The 26,508-nt window shown below is 35.1% G+C and overlaps 1 protein-coding gene across 1 annotated transcript in view; it reads left to right on the forward strand.

Moving 5' to 3' along the window:
* The window catches only part of LOC111051271 (rab GTPase-activating protein 1-like), a 101,769-nt gene that overhangs the window by 10,903 nt on the left and 64,358 nt on the right, over positions 1–26,508 (forward strand). The window contains exons 2-8 of the mRNA XM_039431997.1: positions 3,381–3,636; positions 9,246–9,438; positions 10,976–11,060; positions 14,903–15,079; positions 16,073–16,264; positions 20,572–20,853; positions 24,277–24,448. Of these exons, the coding sequence (XP_039287931.1) occupies positions 3,381–3,636; positions 9,246–9,438; positions 10,976–11,060; positions 14,903–15,079; positions 16,073–16,264; positions 20,572–20,853; positions 24,277–24,448 (1,357 nt within the window). The remainder of the gene's footprint in view (positions 1–3,380; positions 3,637–9,245; positions 9,439–10,975; positions 11,061–14,902; positions 15,080–16,072; positions 16,265–20,571; positions 20,854–24,276; positions 24,449–26,508) is intronic.

The following is a 26,508-nucleotide window of genomic DNA, read 5'->3' on the forward strand; positions in this document are numbered from 1 at the left end:
ATGTGCTTGGTAGTTCATTATCATGATTTGTTTCGTCATAAAATTTGTTACGGAAATTGAGCTAAATAAATCGACTTCTAACATCTGTGATAAAACATTTTTCCTGTATCGAAAAAATGTTATTTGATTTTTGAAAATATCGATTTTATTCTGGTTCATGAAGGCTACTAAAAAACATTCTCTCAATATCCAAAATTGATATATCAAAATATTTATTTGATATCTAAGCTTTGCAAAAGATAATCAACGTTGAAACAATCAAATTCTTCTCAAATATTTTCAAAATTGGATTATATTCCTTGTTCTACAATTATTTTTTATGTGGCAACATATTTAATGACTTGTCAATGATGTGTGTTTGATTGTTAGCCTTGGATTTTGTGATTGCTTTTCAGGAGATTAAAATTTGGGTTGATGCAATCTAAATAGTTTGCAATGTGGGTATTGTTCATAAAACAATTATTTTAAACGATAAAATAAAATGTTTAGGCTACGTGCAACTCCAGTAATCTTGTGTGTTAGATGGTTTTTTCTTGTGATTTTGTGATACCGTAATAATAAACTGTCTTTTTGTATTTTATATCAATTTATTCAAATATTACAATGTGGAAGCATACAGGGAAACCCCAAGAATTGCTCCATGATCAAAAAAATAAAAAAAGTACAATAATAATTTAGAAAATAATAAAGATGAAGAGAAAGTATTGGGAGAATTGTCGGATATTGGAAACATGGTATACACATAAACAAAAAAAAAAAAACATGGTATATACATCAAACAAATACAGACATTTACAATAATAATTTACAAAATAATAAAGATGAAGAGGAAATAATGGAAAATTGTCGGGATATGGGAAAAATGGTATACTTAACAAGGAAAATCCCTCTAGATAATTTGAAACACATTGATCTTTGTAATGTCGTTTAATTAATAATCCTCGTAGTCTAGTGATATTGATTAGAATCGGTTAATGTGGATTACAATGTCGTTACTAAAGTTATTTGCCTAGGCCATGAACATCTTAGAAAATATATAAAATAAGGATGATTGATGCTGCACCTAATTGATGACAATAATAATAAATTAAACTAAAATCCATTGAATTAAGTTATCCATTAAGTGTTATTGAATATCGAGGGTTCTAAGGAATTAGGTTGTAACCCTCATTTGAAATATTTTACAGGGGGAGAAAAAAGTCTCTCATTTCAATTTGAATACTGGGTTGTTAGATTAATTTTTTTTATAAACCATTGATTTTTTGTTTATATTTTGGTTTTGATTATACTTTGCAGGGCTTATTGTCTTATCAGTAAGGGATAATTCTTAAGCGACGACTCTAGGATCTGTAATACCAGCTTTAGTCTATCACTGTATATTATTGTAGGATATAGTCGTTCAAATTTGGTAGGTATGTTCAGTGGCGCACTAAGAACGGATTTGGAAAAATTTCTAAAGATACGCCCAAAATCTGCGTTTTTCCAGCGTTTTTTAGCGTTTTCTCAGAAGAACAGAAAATGTTCAAATTTAGTACAGAAGCTCAGCTAGGGTGTAATAATGTTGTGTTAGAAGAAATCTGCAATAACGCCAAAGATACGCCCAAAATTAGCGGTTTTTTGCGTTTTCTCAGTTATTTCATCAAGTAATAGACAGAAAATCTTCAAATTTGGTACAGAGGTTTAGCCAGGTTCTAAAAATTTTGTGATGCACAGCACTTACACACTTGAAAACTTAATTTAGCTGCTTGCCTTCTGCCTTTGGATCTATCAGTAACTGCTTTCCACCCTACTCGATATTCGAGTACTTTCACTGCTGCCTCATTCGACTCTTATAGGAATTACATTGACTTTAATATTTCATTAAAAATACGCCCAAAATCAGCGTTTTTCCAACGTTTTTCTCAGGTTATCTGCGTTTTCTCACCTTTTTCAATAATTGATGGAAATATATAAAAAAAATTCAGTACACAGGTTTAGCTGAGGTGGAAGAATTTTGTCGCCAAAGATACGCCGATATAGTGTTTTTCATATTCGAGAGAGTTGGATTTGTAAATTGTAAATGATTGTAAATTGTAATGATTTGTAAATTCTCCACGTCATTCCTATCTCTAATTTTAAAGCCTAGACTGGAGTACAATAATTCTCATAATATCCCAACAAAGTTTTCCACCCTGCACTAAATAATTGAAATTAATCTGTGATTGAATCGAGCGAGGAAGTACTTTGACTTTCTGATGGAATGAAGCATGCTCAAATGAAAAATGCAGGCGAGCGAAGCGAGCCCGCTGATCTCATTTTTGGACGATCCAGTTGGGGGGTTTAGGTAGCTTAGTTTAGGATCCTGAAGGTGGTTTTTATGTAGCAGTTTTGCTGTTCCTATTTCGGAACTAGGAAACATACTCGACTGTAAAGAAAACATAAAAATCCTATGCTGCAATGAGAATCATATGTTTATTTGTTCTGCAAACAGCTGTTTACCGGCTTGATTTCATGCATGGAAAACAGCTGAGATTGAATGAAACATCATTACTTGGTGAACTTGATACATTACAAGCTGTTTAGGTTCGCAACGGAGATTATCACAACGCAGAATTACACTTACATTGATAAACTTCGCAACATTATTACTTGATAAACTTGATACATTACAAACTGTTTTAGGGTCACAGATGGAATTAAATAGAGAATGCATTTATTCAAATGCGAAATTAATATATAATTATTATTTAACGAAAATCCTAAATAAATGCTGCAAATCACCCCGAAGACCTCTGCTACTGCAGACATTGACAACACGGTTAACAGCTAGATGGAAATTCGATGAGAACTACTATCCAAAAATTAGTTGCCAGCCCGGGAATCGAACCCGGTACCTCCCAATTGCTAGTCAGGAATGCTTACCCTTACACCAAACTGACAATCTCTGGATAGCAGCACTCATTTTATACGAAGCCACAGCGGCCAACCAGTTACAGATGGAATTAAATAGAGAATTTAATTCCATCTGTAACTATTCCGCTGCTATCCAGAGATTGTCAGTTTGGTGTAAGGGTAAGCATTCCTGACTAGCAATTGGGAAGTACCGGGTTCGATTCCCGGGCTGGCAACTAATTTTTGGATAGTAGTTCTCATCGAATTTCCATCTAGCTGTTAACCGTGTTGTCAATGTCTGCAGTAGCAGAGGTCTTCGGGGTGATTTGCAGCATTTATTTAGGATTTTCGTTGAATAAATAATTATGTTTTAGGGTCTACCGCAACTGAAGATCTCTGTTGACACTGTCATGAGAAGCTGTGAAACATTATTACTTGTTAAATGTTTTTATTTACTTCATTATTACTTGGTAAACTTGACTTTACAAACATGACTTTGACTGTTTCAGGCTCTACCACAACTGAAAATCTCTGGTGACACAGATATAGAGAAGCTGCTGAGTGAGGTGTTGGGGGAAATGGAGCCAGTCTCCATCAGCCAATCACCGCTCCAAGAGGCCACCACTCCATCTCCACCTCCACAACTCAATGGAAATAGCAACGGAAATGGCAACGGAAATGGCACCGGAAATGGCAACGGAAATGGCACCGTCAGCTCTGAGGAATTAGTCACTAGTACTAGTGAGGGAGAGTACGAGGAGCCAGGTGAGTCAATGGGCCATATGAATATAGTTCAGTATTTGCTTATACTTCTAAAATATGGAGCATTTGCTTCATTTTCTAAGAATAAACGTGAGCAAAACCTTTTGCTCATGCTCATCAAAAAAATAGTTTGAGTATTTGCTCAAAAGTAAAAGCTTATACTCAAAATTGTATGAATAAACTAGATCATTTGCTCAACTTTTGAAGCAAATGCTTCAAAAAAGGTGAGTCTAGTCTAGAGCAACTTATCACCTTTTGCTCATAGTAAAATGGCTCAACTAATTCGTATGAGGAAGAGGAAACTATACCAGATACGATCATAACCAATAGTTGAGAACTATAAAACTCTTTTTAGATTCAACCATGATACATATCACCTACAAAAGAATAAATACAAAAGATAGCTACCTGTTATAAAGATAGCCATCACAAAATAGGAAATAGGTATTTAAGAAGATGAAAGTGTAGACGATTATAAGAAGGCTATTGATATTATAAGAATATGCTGAATATTATTATAGAGATGACATTTTTTCACGCTATTATTTCAAAATTGTAAACTCAACTAACCTAAAACTCTATTCATAAATAGAAAACAGAGCAGACGACGCAAACACAAGCGGTGCACCCTATTTGCATATTTAGCGCTTCCGTGAGCTATAAAAACAAACTGAGGCTACAAAAGCGAATCAGCTGATGAAAAATCTCTAAAATACGTGAGCATTTAAATGCTCCAGAGTTCAGGAGCATAAGGTAAGAGTAAAAGGTAAAGCTTATTCATATAAAAATGAGCAAATGCTTTTGCTTCTACCTTTTGCTCATGAGCAAAACCTTATGCTCCTTGCTCTTGCTCATGAGCATTTGCTCTGGTTTTATTCATATGGGCCAATATTCAATTCAGTTTGTCTCATTTTCATACATGTGATTTCTTCTATTCAATGCCGCATCCACATGTTGGCCCAATGAAGGCCAACGACGACCAGCGCCTGTGTGTGGATGGGTGGTTTGCCAACGCTGGCAACCGCTGGCCTTGATTGGGCACTGGTCACATTTTAGACTGGGCCAACATGTGGATGCCGGCATAATGCTAGACCAAGTTGAACAACTAAGGGCCGGTCTCCGAGCTCGGGATTTAGCTAAGTTCTTGACTTTAAACTCTGGAGTCAGAAAATTAGCTTTCCGAGTCACAGCGTTAACGTAGTCGAGTACTCAAATAGACCCTGGAGTTTAGAGATCACCTTAGACCCTGGAGTTTATAATTTCGCTTTCTGAGTGAAGGGATTATAAGTCCAGGACTTGAATTAGATTCTCGTCTCTTTTCGAGTCAAGGATTTATCAAAAATTGTTAGGTCCAGAACTTGAAACAGCGTGATTTTAAATCCTCGACTGGGGTAGGGTTTAAATTTAAGTTCTAGATTCAACCAAGCAAACATAATTCAGTTATTGTTTTGGAGTAGATGAATAGCCAAATAAATGTCATGGAATACCTAAATTATTTGAATTAGTCCATATAAATTCATAATTTATAGTTTGGAAGTTTTAATTACGAATAAAGTGCTTCATATTATGCGTAAAAAACTAACCTCATTTCTACGACTGTGACATAACCTAAAAATGTTAAAGAAATATAATACAAGGATTGCCTTGGAATTATATCTCCCATTGTGAATATTAATCAATGCCATATTCAACATATTATTAAAAATAATAATATAACAATTCTAAATTATTATTCCAGTTTTTTTCAAAACAAATACGTTTTCCAACTACTACACTACTAAGATTTTTATTCCAAAATCAATGATAAACAATAGCATAACATAAAATGAAATGTTTATTGTTTTATTCATGTTTCAAAAGGTTAGGTTGTGCTTTGAATTTATAGATTTACACCATACAAAGAAATCGTAAAGTATTTTCACAAAATAATTAATACAGAATAGTTTGGAGAGCATTTTAATTTTCCCGCTGCAATCAGCTGTTTTGCTATAGGCCTAATTCCAACAATACAATAGCAAAATATTGAGAATTTCCCTCATGTTTACTGCGGTAAAGGCCTGGATTTGAATAAGTCGAGAACTTAATAGACCCCGGAGTATAGAACATAAACCCATGACTCAGAAAGTTGATTTAGACCCGAGAGCTTATTTTAGTCCTGGACTCTGTAAGTCCAGAACTTATAGATCCCGAGCTCGGAAACCGGCCCCAAGTTTAATCATAGAAAAAATATAGCACAAGAAGATATGCTTTCTTCTATCCCATGGTATAGGTCGTTCATGTTCCAAATTTCAAGCCGAATGTATGTTGACTCAAGCCGATTACTGTCTATTATTACTGTTGGGACGAGTGAAAGTGCTAGACCAGCACAACATGAGAGACTACCAGCCTCACATAGCTTCACGAAAAAGAACTACTTGTACCACAGAATTACAATTATAGGAGTTTTCTCTGCTTGTACTGTCGGGTTGAGTTAACAGTGAGCAAATTTGGAACATAAACGCCCTATACCATAGGATATCTTCTTATACTTTTTTCCTCTTTGGTTACATGTATTGTAGTCTATTTTAATTGTTTTTTGTGTAGTTGAGAAGTTGATATTTTGGTAATTATTCATATTGAATGAAAAAGACTAAAAAATTGTCAAAAACCACAGATTTATTGATACTTAGAAAGACCGGTTTCGGTTATTACACCATTGTCAATCTCTGATAGACTAAAACTAAATACAAGAGCAGCAGAATTTATACTAGTAGGCGAGTACTGCTATTGGTCAAGGGCATGAACGCCTGCCATTGGCCCAGCTAGACAGTCTCCTCCCACTCAACGGTGTGACAAAATGGCGGCTTAAGCAACAGAATCGCCATGATTATGATAAATTTTGTTATCAAATTAAAACTAATACATGTCAATTGCCATGATTATGATAAATTTTGTTATCATGGCGAGTCTGTTGCTTAAGCCGTCATTTTGTCACACCGTTGAGTGGGAGGAGACTGTCTAGCTGGGCAAATGGCAGGCGTTTATGCCCTTGACCAATAGCAGTACTCGCCTACTAGTATAAATTCTGCTGCTCTTAGTTTTAGTATTTAGTTTTAGTCTATCAGAGATTGACAATGGTGTAATAACCGAAACCGGTCTTTCTAAGTATCAAAAATCTGTGTTTTTTTACAATTTCTTAGTCTTCTTCATTCAATATTTTAATTGTATTTCGTTTTTCATTAGCATCAAAGTGTTATTTTCTTGATTATCATGATTGCTATCTATTCAATTCAATTCTTTTTATTTGCCATCAATACAATTTACAAAAAATTATTCAAGAAATTCATAGAAATAAAAATAAAACATAGCTTACAATCAAAACAAAAATTATAAATTAAATATATTTAAATCAAAATCTATTCATTAAGGCAACAGCAAGGAAAATCCTGTCCGCTGGGCGTGAGCATCAGTTCAATATTATTATATCAAATATTATTTTATTATTATAAATAAAAATAAATATGGCAACATTTTAGAATCACGTAAGTAAACAAAAAATAAGGTTGAAAAAAATGTATATTATAAAATATTATCGAGAGTAAAGAAAAATGTCTCAATTATCCATTTATTTATCTGTGCCCCATGTCTATCCTCAGTTAAAAATTGCATACCATTTGGGATTAAATTTATTAATTTTGTGCTTAAATAATTTAATTGTCGATTAGTTGATTACCTTTACGTGTTTGTCATAGTGCCTGGAAATGTAATATCAGACCTGGAAATTTAAAAATTTATGAAATAGATATCAAATTCATCTGATATCATACTGGTCAAGTATATAAATTAACCGGCAAAGTAAAAAAAAAAAAAAAAAAAAACAAACAAATAGAGTAACCGGTAAAGTACTTACTTACTGCCATGGCCATACATATCTAAGTAGATATTTAGCCGCACCAACAAAGCCCCTTCACCTCTCTCGATTCTTCGCGTCCTCCTCGGTTGCTCCAATTCTCTCCATATCGGCCTTCACTTGACTCCACCATTTCCGTCGTGGTCTTCCTCTCGGTCTTCGTCCTTCTGGATCTCTTTTCAACACTTGATTGAGATTGCTATTAATACCCCCTCCACTTTCACTAACGCTAATATGTGGGATTCAAGCTTTAGAGTGTGTAGCTAGAATAAAAGTATTCAGATATGATATATTTGATATTGATATTTCATTCAAATCTTAATAATAAGAAAACAAAGATATTGTCAAATTTCACTGAAAATTTATTAAAAACTACTTAAAAACAGTACGATGGTTTCACGTTTACCAACGCATCATCAGATGTACTGAGGAATGAGGATACAGGTAACTCAAATAATAACCTCAGGTACCTGTATCCTCATTCCTCAGTACAGCTGATAATGCGTTGGTAAACGTGAAACCCAGTGGCGAGGCGTGGAATACTCCATCGGTCATCGCAGGGGCCCCCCACCCGCACCCCCACTCAAGTGGGTCAAAGTGCCCTCTTCAAGAAAATGTTCGAAATGCTAGCAAATTGTTGACTTTTGAAGCTTTTGGAGTACCTGAAAATGTTCCTCTGAAATCACATACAGAATGTAGAGAACTGAGAATTCTCTCCAATTTCACCTCTTGTATAATTTTCAGTGTATCCTCACTACCAACTTTCCATTACTTACCAATTCTCACTACAACTGGAATTTCTTTCAAATTAATAATACTGTTTTCATCTTCCACTTCCTCCATGTTTCACACTTCACATTTATGCACATGAAACACTGTAAAAAACGATTACTAACTCACACGAATAAGAATAACCTCACTTTTAAAACAATAAAGGTGCGTACAGATATACGCGCCGCGAACATGAGCAATTCACTTTTAATCAGCTGACTATATCTGTATTTTTACAGAAACGGTAAGATACAGATATTAAAAGCTTGGCATCAGCTGATTAAAAGTTAATTGCTCATGTTCGTGGCGCGTATATCTGTACGCACCTTAATACAGTATTTCAAATGCGAAAATTTCCGTTAAAGCTGTGTGTGTGTAGAGACTGTGGGACGTGGTGATGAGGAGAACGCAGCTACCGAGAACTCCCGACACAAGCCGAGAACGCGCGAAGCCTAATAAATCGCAGCCAGTTGCGATGTATTTCGAGCATTATTAAAATGGTCTGAAACCTGTTGGCTGGGGGCTCTAGCCAAGGATTGGAGGGGGACTGGATTGATCCGCAAGCCTTCTGCGCTTCATATTCATATTGAGCGTCATACGCATCATATTCTTATCGTTTTTTTTTGTAATTTTGGACTTTTTTGAACATAATTTTGGGTTTTGAAGCCTACAAATGTACATTCAAGAGTTAAGATTATTTTAATATTTTTAGTCCAATTCCTCTACTCATCGCCGCATCAAACGATGACCGGACGCCTCGCCACTGGTGAAAACCATGGTACTGTTTTAAAGTTTTTAATATTTTTTTAGTGAAATTTGTCAATATCTTTGTTCTCTTATTATGGAGAGATTTCACAACATCACCATCAATTCTGTTCATTCAAATCTATTATAGATCTTCCATTATTTGGAGTAGTATTTGGTTAACCTGTTTTGTTTTGAAATGTTTCAGGCGATGTACTCCAAGATTGCACGATATTCGATGGCATTTCGTACTTGGGCTCAGCGGCCATCGACGCCCCCAAAAGCCAGGCTGAAATACAACGCAACATGAGAATACTCAACGAACAGCTGTCAGACCGCTCAGATCAGCAGATCATTAAAGTTTCCGTTTCAATTCCTAGCTGCTCGGATGGTTCTGTTGTGTGAGTATCGATCAATCAATCAATCAATCAATCAATCAATCAATAACCCAATCAATCAATCAATCAATCGATAATTCAATTAATCTATCATTTTGTCCGACTATTTTGTCGAAATAAAAGAAATTGCAGTTAGGCAAGCCAACTGTTTGAATATGCATTTAAAAATTGGGAAAGATACTTTTGTTATAACAGCGTTATATAGATCTCCATCACACTTGGACTTAACAGAATTTCTCATTGATCTGAGGCAGATTTTGAATGATAATGGAATGTGAAAATGATATTTTCACATCGTTCTAGGAGATTTGAACATCAACACAAAAGAACCAAATCAGCACAGGCAACTGGAAGACTATGATAATCTACTCAGTGAATATGGATTCCTACATTGTATAAAGCAGGCAACTCGTATTGGAAATAATAGCGCTTCATGTATAGATCATATTCTGATAAACTTTAAAAAAGATATAATACCAATAGTTTTCCCAAATTCTATTACAGATCATTTTATAACTATTCTGGGAATTAAATATGATGCGGTGGAACACAATCACAACAGAAGAAAACCCTACTATGAAAGTATTGATTATAATAAACTTTCATTAGCACTAACAAATGAGACCTGGAATTCCGTGTACCTGCAGGAATGCGCTGATAGTGCTTTGAAGAAAATGATAGAAATACTGAAGAAATACACAGAAGAATGTAAAGTTATTAATAGAGTATCGCACACAAAAAGAAAAATTAAGCCTTGGATTACAAATGGATTAATTACATCAATAAGGAAGAGAGATAAATTACACAGACAAAGCAAGAATAATACAGCGAATCTACAGCTTAGAGAGTATTATAGAAGGTACAGAAATCTACTAACAACTGTAATAGAAAATGCTAAGAAACAATACTTTTCAAAGCGATTTGAAACTTCCAGCAACTCCAAGCAAACATGGGAAGTAATAAGAGAAATAACCGAAGTGCAACGGCCAAGAACACAAATCCACCAAATCAACTTGGAAGGGAGAGAATTGAAATTGGGAGATGATGATAAAGATATGGCAAATTCTTTCAATGAATTTTTTATTAGTATTGGATCAAAACTGGCCCAGGACATTCTAAATAGCGATTGTAATGGCGCAGATGAGCATGCGGCAGCTGATCAGATAGTCTGCCGGTCATTATTCTTTACACCTGTCAGTGAGGACGAAATGATAAGAATCATTAATAGTCTTAAAGATAATAGTGCACCTGGACTCGATAATTTAAAAACAAATTTTTTCAAACAGAATAATACGATACTTGCCAAGCCTTTAACACATATTGCAAACAGAATTTTTGAGGAAGGTGTTTTTCCACAGTGTCTTAAGGAAGCTGTCATTTGTCCAATCTTCAAAACAGGAGATAAGAAAGATATGAATTGCTACAGACCCATATCATTACTAAGTACATTATCAAAAATTTTTGAAAAGAGTATCAAAACAAGACTGATCAGCTTTCTTGAAAAAAATAATCTTCTATCGCCAAACCAATATGGTTTTAGATCTAGTCGCAGTACAAATGATGCTATCCACTATGTGACCACTCAGATTGCCGATAAAATAAACACTGAAGAGAAACCATTGGCAGTATTCTTAGATTAAAGAAGGCTTTTGATACGGTGTCACATGACATTCTTCTTTCAAGGCTTGATAACTATGGAATAAGAGGAGTCGCATGGAATCTTTTCAAGAGCTACCTATCAAACCGAACACAATGTGTCAGAGTCAATGGATGTATAAGCAACAAGCTGACTGTAAAGTTTGGAGTGCCACAAGGAACAGTACTAGGACCAATTCTTTTTCTTCTCTACATAAACCCATTATGCAACATGGAAATTAATGGATCAATCACCACCTTTGCAGATGATACCGTTCTACTGTTCTCTGAACCGACCTGGGAGATGACCTGGAGAGAAGCCGAGACTGGACTTCAGAGGGTGTCTCGCTGGTTGAGTGAAAATCTGCTAACATTGAACCACGAGAAAACCTTCTTTCTGACCTTTTCGGCGACTCAACATGGACAGCCAACAGGAGATGAGATAGTAATCAAGAATCAACGGAATAACACTTCATATACAGTTCACAGGAAACAGTCACAGAAATACCTGGGAGTTACAATGGACTCTTTTCTGCGCTGGGATCATCATCTCAATGAATTATGCGGGAGACTGAGGAAGACTATCTGCAGATTCAGGATTCTGAGGACACTGGTCGACAAGGGATGTCTAAGAGTTATCTACTTCTCTCTAGCTCAGTCCCTCATGCTGTATGGGATTGTGGGATGGGGAGGTGCAAGCTTCTTGCACATCGAACCGCTCCTCAGGGTACAGAAGCTGATCATGAGGGTCATCAACCAGAAGCCTCCACGCTATTCATCAGACCAGCTATTCAATGAGTTTGACGTGATGGATCCAAGACAGCTTTACTCCAAGGAGATACTATGCAGATTACATAAGAACCCAACAACATTTCAAACCAGAAACCACAACCACAACACCAGATACAGGAATCTTCTCATCACTAGTGTTGCAAGGAAGGCACTATACCAGAGACATTTCAATCATTTAGCACCAAAATTATATAATCTACTTCCTGCAAACTTTAAACAGATTAATCATCCTAGAAAGTTCAAAACAATAGTACACAATTGGTTGATGAGCAAAGGAAGACAGAACATAGAAAACATTATTTCAAACAACAATTAACCACCTAATGACTTACTAAACACTAACTAATTAATAATACGCACAAAAAAACAACAATACCTACTCTAGAACATGGTACGCCATAGTGGAGTAGGTCAATTTCCACACAGAAAAAACTAAACAAGTAGAGGACACATTATAAGAATTTTTTGTAACTAACTATTGTATGTAATATTGTAATTTATCTAATATTTTGTGTAATTGATGTTGTAGTTTTAGTTTTTTTGGGGAAATAAACATTTATTTATTTATTTATTTATTTATTTATTTCAAGAAGTAAGTACTATTATCTTTCAACAAAAAAGTTCAGGTATAGCGAACATGGTAAAGTTTTAAAGCAGGTGCCTAGAGTTTGAAACCATGGTACTGTTTTTAAGTTTTTAATAAATATTATAGTGAAATTTGACAATATCTTTGTTTTCTTATTATGGAGAGATTTCACAACATCACCATAAACTACTAATTTTATATTGGAAAGCAATTTTGTTTGCAGATTTAGCATGTAATTCTGAAGTTTGTTTAATTTCTGTATAAGTTGTTTTTGTTTTCTTATTATTCTTTATTATTTTGTGTGGAGTGCGGTTTTGGGCAGTGTGCCTGTCGCATCCACACTGATTAACTACATTCACAACAATGTATCTTTTTTTCCAATAAATTAAATTAAATAAATTAAAATTAAATTGTTGCTCTGATAAAGCTATGTATTTTGCCTCAGAATGTCGGTTTATATCGCACTTCCTTCTTTGTATTCAGTTCTATCTGAGAATTGGCTAGAAGCAGACTCTAATCGTTTATACTTTCTTCACTAAATGTAATCAACTTTTTTATTGTGTAAGTTATATTGCAAATATTCATTATTTTCTTCTTAGTACCGAGCTTTTTTTCATTAGAACTCTTTCCCCACACACAGACTTGTCAATGTGGGGAAAATTCACAGATGCTTTTTATTATTTTATTAATGTACCTTATTTGTAATGAATTTGTGAATGAAACTCAATTTGATTTGAAAAAAGTTACAATACTTATAGTAAAATGCTTGGCTGAATTTAATTACACAGATAATAAAATAATGATCATTTAAAGTCTGTAAGAAATGATAGATTGCATTTGTTCAAATGCTGATGATACTATAATAGAACATATTTATATATTTACAATGCAAATGACACTGATTTAATAACATAGGAAGATAAAATAATAAGATAGTCCTTGTGATATTTTTCTTCCAAATTGAATTTATATAGACTGTGACAAAGTCCAAGATAAGGTTAGAATCTCATGTGTACAATTTTTATAAAATTTTAGTCCAATATAAACATGAAAACTATAAATTTTGAATTTAGATGGCTTGAATTAATAAATTGATTAGAAATATTCCACTCAATTACCACTTGTAATGAATAATATTGAGTTAAGAAAATTTGGAACCATTCAAGAAACACAAACTTGTAAACACTAAAGCTCGAATAATGATTCATTTGGACGAAGCAAAAACATAAATATATTGAATGAAAAAGACTAAGAAATTATCAAAAAACCACAGATACTTAGAAATACATCATACTTAATTTCTAAGTATCAATAAATCTGTAGAATCCTAATTCTATAGATTCATTAGTTATTTATTCTTTTAAAAGAGATTGACGAACGATTTTCTGCAATATTTTTTTTGTGTAGTTTAGAAGTTGATATTCAGTTAATTATTCATATTGAATGAAAAAGACTAAGAAATTGTCAAAAAACCACATATACTTAGAAATACATCATACTTATTTCTAAGTATCAATAAATCTGTGGTTTTTTGACAATTTCTTAGTCTTTTTCATTCAATATGAATAATTAACAGAATATCAACTTCTCGACTACACAAAAAAATAAATATATTGCAGAAAACCGTTCGTCAATCTCTTTTCAAAGAATAAGTAACTAATGAATCCGTTCTGGCAAAACTCACTAACTACAAAAATGCTCATTTTCAGTAATGTATTTCGATAGGCTTAAAAAATGTAGTTCTTTGAGTAGGCAGAACTCACCAAGTCATATCTTTTATTACTATTTCTATTTTTCCACTTTATTAGATCTCACTAAGAATATGGGCAGTTTAACGACCAAATGCACAGGTACATTCACACTTCACAAGAAACAGGAACAACTTTATCGTTCAGCCTCACAGGCTAACTCTTTTTGAGAAAAAAACTAGCTACATAGGAACAAAATTTCTAAACAAGTTGCCTGGTAATATAGATTTTAAGAGCATGACTTTCAAAAAAGATCTTCATAATTTCCTCGTTGAAAAAAGTTTTTATAATGTAAATGAATTTTTATGTGACAATTATGTGTAATATCATATAGGCTATATCTATATTTTTAATATGTTAAATATTTTTATTTTGTTAAATATTGAAGATTTTTTTTTGTACATGACAATGTTCAATTGTATAGTTGTGATTCATAATGACTGTACTGTATTGAACAAATAAAAATTAAAAAAAAAAAATGATACAGGGCGTTTATGTCGCTACTTTTACTGTTATCTCAAGCTGATAATCCACGTAGTTGTCCCTTGTAAAGCTTTATGACGTTGTTAGTCTCTCATATTGATAGTCTCTGATAGATATCATCATACCAATGAAGGATTATTGTATAAGGGATTAGGAATAGAATATGTTTGAAAAGGAAATAAACTTCATTAAATAATCTCTATACTTTTTACGATTTCTTCAGGTTCGACAAGTATCAGCTTGCTTTGTGAAGGCATTCCAAAGGGTCCCCAAGTCGTTGAGCACATCTGTGAACGGGGAACTGGCGTTAGAGGACCAGGAGACCGGCAATAAGAATGCTAACAATACACACATGTTTGTGTTCGAAGTCAGCATGGAAATCAAAGAAGATGATGGCAGAGTAAGTATTTTTGGCATCATTTTGTTTTTCTGAGATAACCTTGAAGTGAATGGTTCATCACAGGATTTTATCATTGAGTATTTGGACTTCTATTTGCAGTTTGTGACAAATTCATATTGTGCCTTATACAGAGTGAGTACCCTTAGGGTAACCGTCCACTGGAACCGTATTCAACCGATCCGTTCTGCCGTTGGATCGGATGAATCTGCCGGCCGTTAATTCGGCCGAATATGGTCGTCCATTGGAACCGTTTACGTCAGTCTAGTTGCCAATTATTGAATTAACTACTATCATAGCCACCAACATTTTTCATAAACAATGATTATATTGTGATTTTTAAAATTGAATTAACAAATATCCACTAAATTAGTTATTTATTACAATAATCTTACCATCAACAAATGTCCACTAAATTAGTTATTTATTACTAAGCAATCTTTGTTCACAGATTCCTTTGAACATCACAACGATGATATCTTTTGTCTCGCATATCCCACAATGGAACATGCTCTTGAACCAAACTTATCAACTTTTCATTATCCATAGTTACAACTTTATAAAACAGAACAACTTTAACAAACAAGACTGTGGAACAATTTTAGGTTAGGAACACTTTGTTGTCTCAGCTCGACTACCTAGTTCGGCCGGATAGAGCCGGAAAATCCCATTCAATTCGGATTGGAAAATTGATCGGCCCCGGAGACGGCCGTATGAACTTGTTGCAATGGACGAGCATCTATTCCTTCTTTGTTGGGGGATCGTTCGGATGAGTTCGGTAGTTTTCGGCCGATGCTAGTTCGGACGAAAACGTTTCTAGTGGATGGCCCACCTTAGTCATCTTGGCTATTCTGGCCGGAAATCATATCCTATAATCTGGTCTAAGTATGCTATACATCAGCCTCTGCCGTCTGAATTTCAAAAGTTGGCTTGATCTTCAGTTTTGGTAAAAAATAAATTTATAACTTTTCGACGTTTTGTTTGGGTGGTTTTCAGGGCGGCTTCAGCGCGGTGTCAAAGGAGCAGACCTGGTTCAAGGTGCGCGCCAACGTGGAGAAGCAGATCACGCTGACAGTGCAACAGGTGGTGGGGCAACACGACACCGATCTGGTGGTCGAGCGCTGCTTCGGTGTCCTCTTGAGTCCCGGTCGCGGTGTCAAGCATAGCGACATGCAGCTTCTCGAAATGGTAACATTTACATTAGTCAAGTTTACTTGAACGAGCTTTGTATGAAATTAATTTATTTTTTAAACTCAAAGTCAAGTTTACAAGGACATAAAACTTGAATCCACTATACCAATGTAGACTCTTCTCTAAGTTGTGTAAATGTTGAACATGTTAATTGAACACGACTTTTAGTTTGAAATCCAATTTTGATGGTATAATCCAACCTACACATGGGAAATGAGATAAAAACAGTTGTCAGTCAATGAAGAATGTATAAAAACTTCTAAATAGAAAAGTATTATGCAAGAAAGGTGTGAAGAATACCCTTTGCCGGTTGCACAAAAGAAAGCCGGTTAAATTTCAACCGTGGATTAATTCCACGAGAACCAATCAGAAAAGCTGTCTTATCAAAAAGGCCTTCTCTGATTGGTTCCCGTAAAATTAATCTCTGTTGAAATTTAACAGGCTTTTGTGCAACCGGGCCTTTGAGATTGATTTGATTTTTAAAGTATAATTATGTACTTTTCAAGTTATGAAAACTTAAATTCAAGTAAACGTGTATTCACATAAACTTGTCGTCACTTCAAGTTTTTAAAATCCCCCATTCTACTCAAACGTTAAAAAAACTTGAAATCAAGTAAACCACTAATGTAAACCTCATAATAATAACATGCAAAGCAGATGAAGATTGTTACACTATTGAGGCAGACTTTAGCAGCATGCCTTGGCACTGCAACAAATCTCTAGTGGCCACATATCACTAAAGTCAATAATAAATTATTGTCTAAGTTGATGTGCACTATATACATTAAGGGTAACCGTCCACTATAACCGTATTCAATCGATCCGTTCATTCGGCCGAATATGGTCGTCCATTGGAACCGTTTACGTCAGTCTAGTTGCCAATTATTGAATTACTATCATAGCCACCAAAATTTGTCATAAACAATGATTATATAATAATATAATATAATATAATATATAATAATATATAATTTAAGCCGTCAATGGGCCTTACGACTGTCATACTTCAGCCGGGACCGACAGTTTAACGTGCCCATCCGATAACACGGGAGTGATCTGGTTAAAAAACTTTTGGTATTGAGAGGGTTTGAACCCGGGATCCCTATGCTGCTACGCAAGCACTCTATCCACTAGACCATGGATCACTCCATGTTCAAAAAACAAAAACAGACAAGGCTGTGAAAGAAGTTAGAGGTTAGGATGATGTTGTCTCAGCTCGACTTCGGCCGGATAGAGCCGGAAAATCCCGTAGAACTCGGATCGAAAACTTGATCGGCCGGAGACGGCCGTGCACGGACGTATGAACCTGTTGCAATGAACGTGCATCTATAGCTTTCTTTGTTGGGGGATCGTTCGGACGAGTTCGGTAGTTTTCGGCCGATGCTTGTTCGGACGAAATCGGTTCCAGTGGACGGCCCACCTAATGAGTTCAAGAGGGCTATGTCGATATTTTGGTGCTCCTCGTTAGTTTGGTCGTAGGATCGGACGAATCTGCCGGCCGTTAATTCGGCCGAATATGGTCGTCCATTGGAACCGTTTACGTCAGTCTAGTTGCCAATAATTATTAAAGTAACTACTATCATAGCCACCAAAATTTTTCATAAACAATGATTATATTGGGATTTTGAAAATTGAATGAACAAATATCCACTAAATTATTTATTTATTACAATAATAATCTGACCTTCAACAAATATACACTCAATTAGTTATTCATTATCAAGCAATCTTTGTCCACAGATTCCTTTGAACACCACAACGATGATATCTTTTGTCTCCATATCCCACAATGGAGCATGCTCTTGAACCAAACTTATCAACTTTTCATTGTCCATAGTTTATAAAACAGAACAAGTTCAAAAAACAAAAACAGACAAGACTGAAACAATTTTGAGATTAGGATGATGTTGTCTCAGCTCGTTGAACAGAACAAGTTCAAAAAACAAAAACAGACAAGACTGAAACAATTTTGAGATTAGGATGATGTTGTCTCAGCTCGTTGAACAGAACAAGTTCAAAAAACAAAAACAGACAAGACTGAAACAATTTTGAGGTGAGGATGATGTTGTCTCAGCTCGTCTTCGGCCGGATAGAGTCAGAAAATCCCATTCAATTCGGATCGAAAACTTGATCGGCCGGAGTCGTATGAACCTGTTGCAATGGACGAGCATCTATTGCTTTCTTTGTTGGGGGATCGTTCGGACGAGTTCAGTAGTTTTCGGTCGATGCTAGTTCGGACGAAATCGGTTCCAGTGGACGGCCCACCTAAACCAAATAATCTATAGATTGAATTAGGGCGAGTTTCGCCAAATTCACGTTAACGCTTCGCTTAGTAATCTCAAATTAACACTAACTGATGACTTTAACGAAAGATTAAGAAATTTGATTTTACCAATTAAAACTAATGTTACGTTACGAAACGACAGATTAGAGTGGATCAGGGTGGCAGTGCGTCGCCATGACACCTGTCTCACATTGTTAGCATGCAAAACCTAACCTAGAAAATCCAACTAAATTCCGAAAACACAAGTTTTGTTTAAGTAATTGTGTGGATATTAGCCTACAAATTTCATCAATTAATAATAATTAGGCTATAGTGCAGTTTTTTAGTTATATGATTTATTAAATTTAATTTAGGGTGTAGTGTTTTAATAATTGTTCTACATATTGTTTTTTTTGTAAATAAGTAAAATTTCAAATTTCACAGGGTGTCTTCTAGCCATTCTGTCAATATTGTGTTGCCTAAAGTTATCAAAATAAGAAGGGGCCCAACATTCATGAACAGTGAAAGAACGCATCTTGTCAATCTTATTGAAAAATAAGTCGATTTCGTCCAAATTATTAAAATCAACAACCCTTTCTCTTATCCATCTAGGTCGGCGAACAACATAATCATCATCACTGTCTGTCACTCTCAAATGCCAATTCGTATGCTCCTCTAGCATTATTTGGCCTTTCCATATTGGAACAACAAATTAATCTGAATAAATAATTGAACATAACCTCAACAAACTACTCTCAACAAGACAGTAAACAGAACGCCGCCATTTTTACTTTCCTTGCCCTATTACCATAGGTAAGGAAAGTATTGCTTTCCAAAAAAATTCAAGGTACCCTGATTTCATGTTTTTTAAACGTTTCAAGGTCCCCTGAGTCCAAAAACATGATTTTTGGGTGTTGGTCTGTATGTGTGTGTGTGTGTGTGTGTGTGTGTGGTGTGTGTGTGTGTGTGTGTGTGTGTGTCTGTGAACACGATAACTCCATTCCTAATTAACCGATTGACTTGAAATTTAATAATCAAGGTCCTTATACCATGAGGATCCGAGAATAAGAAATTCAATAAAATTCAATTCAAAATGGCAGATAATGGCTAAAAAACCATGTTTTTCACGGTTTTCTCGAAAACGGCTCTAACGATTTTCTTCAAATTTATACCCTAGATAGCTATTTATAAGCCCTATCAACTGACATGAGTCTCATTTCTGGGAAAATTTCAGGAGCTCCGTAATATTCCTGAGAAGAATGAATTTTGTTAAATTTCGATCACAATTTTCTCAAAAATGACTTGACCGATTTTTTTCAAATTCATACCCTGTATAGTTATATATCAGCTCTATTAACTGGCATGAGTCTCCTCCCTGAGAAAATAACAGGGGGTCCACCCCATCCTTGAGAAACTTACTTCTCGTGCGTGGGGTAGGTAGGTAGAGCAGTTTATTCAAAAAAACACATGTCGATATTTTATTTGTAGAACAGTTTTAAAAACTTTTAAAAAATCCTCAAATTTCATAATTTAAACAAAGGGAAATGTACTCTGAAAACAATAACAATAGTATAATAATAGTTTCAATTATTTAGCCGCCAATCGGCATAATGTTATTCCCCGAAATTATCCTCTTTTAAGAATGAGGCTTATAGATCAATGAACAAGAAAAGTTGTGTGAGTATACCACACCAGATTTTTTTCTTAACGGCAGATTACAGTTGTTGACTGACCAAATTTGGCCGATTAACTCTATAACGGCTCATTAGCTCTAATGGCGTGTGGTGAAACCTGATTTTGTCAGTTAAGGGCTAATTGGAGTTTACGCTTCCTCTAACGACAAGTTTAGATCCTGGTGAAACCCGGCCTTGAGCTACTGAACCATGCTATTTTGATTTATTTGTCGCAGATTTCCTCGCTACTCAGCCATTCTATTCTGATTAATTTCTGGCAGATTTTGCCGCTATGTTATCCTGATTGAGTCACCTCTACACACTGACTTACGATACTCAACCATGTTATTTTGATTGGTTTGTTGCAGATTTCGACCGGATCCGACCTGCTGCCAGACAAACAGTGCCGCATCATCACGGTGGAATGGGATCCAAAGGAGCCGGCGTTTGAGCCGCTGAACACGGAGACGCGGAAGGAGGGCGGAAAGATGTGGTTGACTGTTGCCGTCGACCTGGTGATCCGGGGCATACAGGAGCCAGTGCGATTCCTTCTGGAGAGTGCCGTTCGTGTGCATCCGCAGAACGAGCGCTTCTGGAATCTCTACAGCAAGAAGTCGCACATCCAGCAGTTCTATGTCAACTTGCAAGAGGTTTGTAAACTGTTCTTATTTTTTACTTTCCTTGCCCCATTACCATAGGTAAGGAAAGTATTGCTTTCCGAAAAAAATTAAGGTATCCCAATTCCTACATTTCTATACGTTTCAAGGTCCCCTGAGTCCGAAAAATTTTATAACAAGGAAATAATAATCCTATAACATATGAAATTTTATAACAAGCTACCTCAAATCTTGAAAAGTAATGATGATTTGAAGATTTTCAAAAAACATATTAAAAAATATTTAGTTGATAGAGCTTTTTATAGTGTACAAGAATTCCTTACAAACCTAAACTAGGTTGAACTACTTAGTGTTAGAATTATTATGTAATAACATGACTTGTCTTATACTCCATGACTGGAGTCTTTAGGACGTGGTTTTTGGGTATTGGTCTGTATGTGTGTGTGTGTGTGTGTGTGTGTGTGTGTGTATGAGTGTATGTGCGTCTGTGTACACGATATCTCATCTCCCAATCAACGGAATGACTTGAAATTTGGAGCTTGAGGTCCTTACAATATAAGGATCCGACACGAACAATTTCGATCAAATGCAATTTAAGATGGCGGCTAAAATGGCAAAAATGTTTTCAAAAACAGGGTTTTGCGCGATTTTCTCGAAAACGGCTCCAACGATTTTGATTAAATTAATACCTGGAATAGTCATTGATAAGCTCTATCAATTGCCACAAGTCCCATATCTGTAAAAATTTCAGGAGCTCCGCCCCATCTATGCAAAGTTGGATTTCAGATTCCCAATTATCATGCTTCAGATACAATTTAAACAAAAGAATTCGAGTGGAGAAGATTGAGCATAAAAATCTCTACAATTAATGTTGAGTAACATTTTCACCTAAAATTGAAATTAAGCTCGAAATTCGAGAAAATGTGATTATCCAATTGCAAACTGTTGGCAACTGTTGATTCTATTAAATCTTTCACTATGAAGAGATATCAGACCTCGTATAATGTCTCCAGCGTTATTGTCCTGTCACCAGCTGGCTTAGATCTTTGTTTATAAGTAGACTTGTGATGCGCGTGAACACTAGCGTCAGGTGATCAATCCTAATAACGTCAAGGAAAGTTTTGTGAGTGTGCCACACCAGATTTTTACAGTCAATGTCAAAAGGTTTACGAATGGTTTTCAGTTTCACTTGTTCAACTGTTTACAAAGGGACGAAGAATGTCGCTTATATCCTGCAAGAGTTTTGTCAACTGATTTTATTTTTAATTTATGAATAGTCTGCCGTTTCACATGTTTATATGCTTACAAACTTATGAAGCATTTTGCTTATATTCTATGTAAACCTACAAGAGGTTTGTCAACTGGTTTTATTTGTAGTTGATGTCAAAGGCTTCCGAATAGTCTCTAGTTAAACATGTTCATCTGTTTACAAACTGATGACTCATGTTGCTTATATTTTCTATGTCAACTTGCAAGAGGTTTGTCATCTGGTTTTATTTGTAGTTGATGTCAAAGGTTTACGAATAGTTTCTAGTTTTACATGTTCATCTATTTACAAACTGATGACTCATGTTGTTTATATTTTCTATGTCAACTTGCAAGAGGTTTGTCAACTGGTTTTATTTGTAGTTGATGTCAAAGTTTCATGTATAGTCTTTAGTTTTGCATGTTTATCTCTTCACAAACTGAATGGAAACGACTTGTCAAAATCAATGGTTTATTATCTCAAGTCTATTAGAGATTAATTGTGTTACAATCGAAACTAGTATCTCAAATTATTTTAATAAGCAAGTTGTTTTAATAATATCAATTAGTTTTCGTTCAATATGGATATTTACCACAACAGCACTGAAAGTCTTTACAAACTGAAGAAGTATTTCGCTGAAGTGTGTGATCAGATTGATTGCGCGCACGGTATTTAGATGAAAACGGTAGGGGTCATGAAATGTGTGCGCAGTGGCCAGCCAGCTAGATTGCGTCATCGCCCCCAACCGACGTTTTCAACACCTATTAGAAATTTTATGAAACGTATTTTTGTTAAAAACAGATGATTGGATATAAAATGACGTCAGCTACACCGGAAATTTAGCACAAACATGCGCGTGACACCTACCGTCTTCTTCTATATACCGTGATTGCGCGTATGTGCAAGTGCACGTTTGGTTATGCATGACAAAGCTTGCAGATGAAAATCAAAATCAGTTATAGGTTTGATTTCAGAAAATAATCTTTATTCATACAACTAGTAGTTCTGTGAACAGTAGACCTCACGCAGTTTTCTCATCCACAAGTATTTGATGTCACCTGTTCTAGTTGATTCAGTTGAATCACAATTCACAGTTGAATCATTATTTACTCGAACACTGTTATTTGTTTTTTCCAAGATCAAAAACTTACTTATGTTAATAAACTTAATTCACGTTGAATTTGTATCCCATATGATAATTTATCCAGTTCCGTGATAATCAAATTTTAATTCTTAAATTTTGATTCTGTATTCAAATTTATAAATAAGTGCAATATTTCTCAAGTTTTTAATTTATTGTGATACATTCTGTGATTTATTTAGAGTATAAAATCAACCTTCAAAATTTTAAATCATTCCTGGACCGAAAATCAAGTGACGAAGCAGTGTGAGATTACATAACCTTATCTTTTGGACAACATTAACATTTTATCAAAATTTTTGGAGAGAAATAGTACAGGCTCAGCCTAGTTTTTCCTCCAATGTCATAATTGTATTATGATTATAGTATTTTATACAATAAGTGAATGAATGAATGAATCTTTCCATCTGATAAAAATATTTCTCAACTATTTTAAAATTAATTTTTTTCAATCAAGAATATTATAATTTCTTCAGCATTATTTAGTCCATTTAATAATTTTTTATTTCATTTTCAATCACCTATCAAATTTGTTTTTCAAATGTGAGAATATTTTGATACTGATGGGCACGCATCATAAAACATATTGAAACCCTACCTTATAAAAATAGACACGGCCAGAAATCTGTGTAATGCGTGCAATGAATAATCCACTTGTCAGCTGATTGATTATGAATAATTCTATAGTCTGATTGATCCTATCTTCAAAGTATAATATATCTTTAATGATATATAATAGTGATATCAGAGTATGGAGGAATTCCTTTTCTTTTCATATTATCCTTAAAATGCATAATTTCAAAAACATTGTGTCTACATCGACGCGCAGTTGAAAAAGGAATATTCCTGCCAAATCTCATCGAATTCTATCAACGCGTTTGGCCGTAATCGCGTTACATACAGACAGACAAAAGCAAATCATGTTGAAACATAGACCTCACTATGGTCTATCATATGGTCTATTATGGTCGTCTATGGTCTAATCGGTCAACTATTCATATAACTATTATAACTTGAAGCAATGTTTAGTGATTATTTCAATATCGATTTTGTGTTCGTTTGTCGACAGTTGCCCAATTCCGAAACGAATGAGCTGTTGTATAAAGTGATAAGCATTGAGTCGAGTGGAGAGTTGGATCGTAGCCGGCTCAACTTGACTCTCAACAATATTGCCAACTTCATCCGCTCGCCCAGTGTCACCTCAATCGACACGCTCACACCAAAGGACGAATGTCCATCAGGTAATCACCGATCACATTCTGTTCATTTTCATTCACCTGTTGAATTCATTCACCTTCTGTTGCCAGATCGTCTTTTAACAATGTAGAATAAATAATAAATTGACCAAATATTTTATCTCAATCATTATGAAATTATTGAAAAATAATTTCTTGCTTAATAAGATAAAATTGATTATTTTAAACGAGAATGAACAGTTAATATTACATCAATAAACCTACCATCTATAGAAGGCATTGACAAGACAGAGGATCGGCCACGTTGTTCTACTATCTTTCTCCACTGCCATAATAACGTGGACGTCACTATATTATAAATAATAAGTCTTCCTCTCATGCCTCAACACATAAGGGGCGTTTACATTAGTTAGGATTCCTTCAATAATAATCCGTGTTTCGGATGGACACGTTAAGCCGTCTGTGCCGGCTGCCTAAAAAGCAGTCGTTAGGTCGGGGCGATGTCAGGATACACCACCGTCAAAGTCAGACACATCCATCCTAGCACTAAAAATCAGTCTTGTTTTGGCGGTGGCTAGTTTTGTCGTTCTTGTGCTGAAAAAGAAGTGTCTTGTTTTGGCGGGGCGAGTCCGTGACTAATTTCTCTACCTGGAAAACAGTCTCTGGTTGTCGCTATCAGCTTTTGACGCTTATGTGAGTTAAGCTGACAGAATAGCTTGGAAGTAAACTGGTTTCAATTTTGGAGAAGACTGTACTTTCTTTGAAATATTCTTTTTAGAACTTAGTGTGACTATAGAAGTGTGGACAATACTCCTGCGTGACATTGTCTCTTATCTCAACCTTATCTAGTTCTATTGCTTCCTCTCTCATTCTCTCTCTCTCTCTCTCTCTAACTCTCTCTCTTACCCGGTTGTGTGCTAATGCTCTCCTTTCTTCAAAACCCCTCAGGGTTTTGTTATTATTTCATACAATGCTTCAGACATAATTATCTACAACCTTTCTTGAATTTGACTTTCCCATGTCTAGATTTGTAAATTTCTTTGTGTCAATAATATTCATTACTATCAACTCTTGCTTGTAATATTGTGAATTCCCCATTCCACCGAGTAGGATTGTATAATATAGTTGATGTAGCATCGTACTGGAGGGTTAATGGCTGAATGTGAGAGAGGGCCGGCCGTGCAAAAAAAAACTAAAACTGCAATTCAATTAAATCCTCACTTCTTCACTTTCTCACTATAGGCCTATATCCCTCAGAACCACACTCTCTTGTGAAATACACAATCCCCTACACTGAAATTATTTTACTCCTTCAAGTTATGTGCTCCCAACTTGATAATATCGCCCGTTGTTCTCTCAATAATATTTGTTGAACGAGCGTTAGCAAGTTCTTACTTTTTACTCAAGTTCAAAGTTGTTGCCAGTCTGTGGGTTTGCTTGTTTGTTTGAATGCACTACAATAACTTTAGAAAGAGTTGATCGATCAGCTTCAAATTTTGAACACGCACTCTTCGAACCTTTTTACAGGTCAAGTTCGTTGAACAACAAAATATTTTACTCACTTCTTCGTCCTTTTTCAGGATATAAAAGTAACATTGAAAGTACTGCATGAGACAAAATAACTTGCTCCTGTGTGTCTGCCTGACTATTATCCTTCAGTAGCATACGCGTAATAATAATGATACAAATTGTGATGGCAGTTGCTATGTCGTTGGTATTATTGATTTAACAAAATTTGAATTCTGATTCTGAATCATTTAACCATACGGAGAAACCTATGAAGTCCTATGGATTCACGTAGGCCTACAGCGTAATATTAATAGGAAAACAGCTTAATGTTCCTTTTCCAAAGATAATATAACAGTGGGCTCCACTGGGATTTTATTCAAATTGAAAAAAATTCTATAGGTAGCTTCAAAATAATTTTGGTCTGCCATCTTCGTTCCGCCACATTGAATCAAAAATTTTCTATGGGAAGGTTTTAATACAAGATTCGAATAATAAAGAATTTCAAGAGACAATGAATGGTGGAAATCGCTCATAAATATATCAAACCGTTTCAAAGATATTCACATTTTAGTGTTGAAGTTTTTGGATATCTGTGA

The sequence above is a fragment of the Nilaparvata lugens genome, chromosome 7 (assembly GCF_014356525.2).
Source record: "Nilaparvata lugens isolate BPH chromosome 7, ASM1435652v1, whole genome shotgun sequence".
In the NCBI taxonomy this organism is placed as follows: Eukaryota; Metazoa; Arthropoda; class Insecta; order Hemiptera; family Delphacidae; genus Nilaparvata; species Nilaparvata lugens.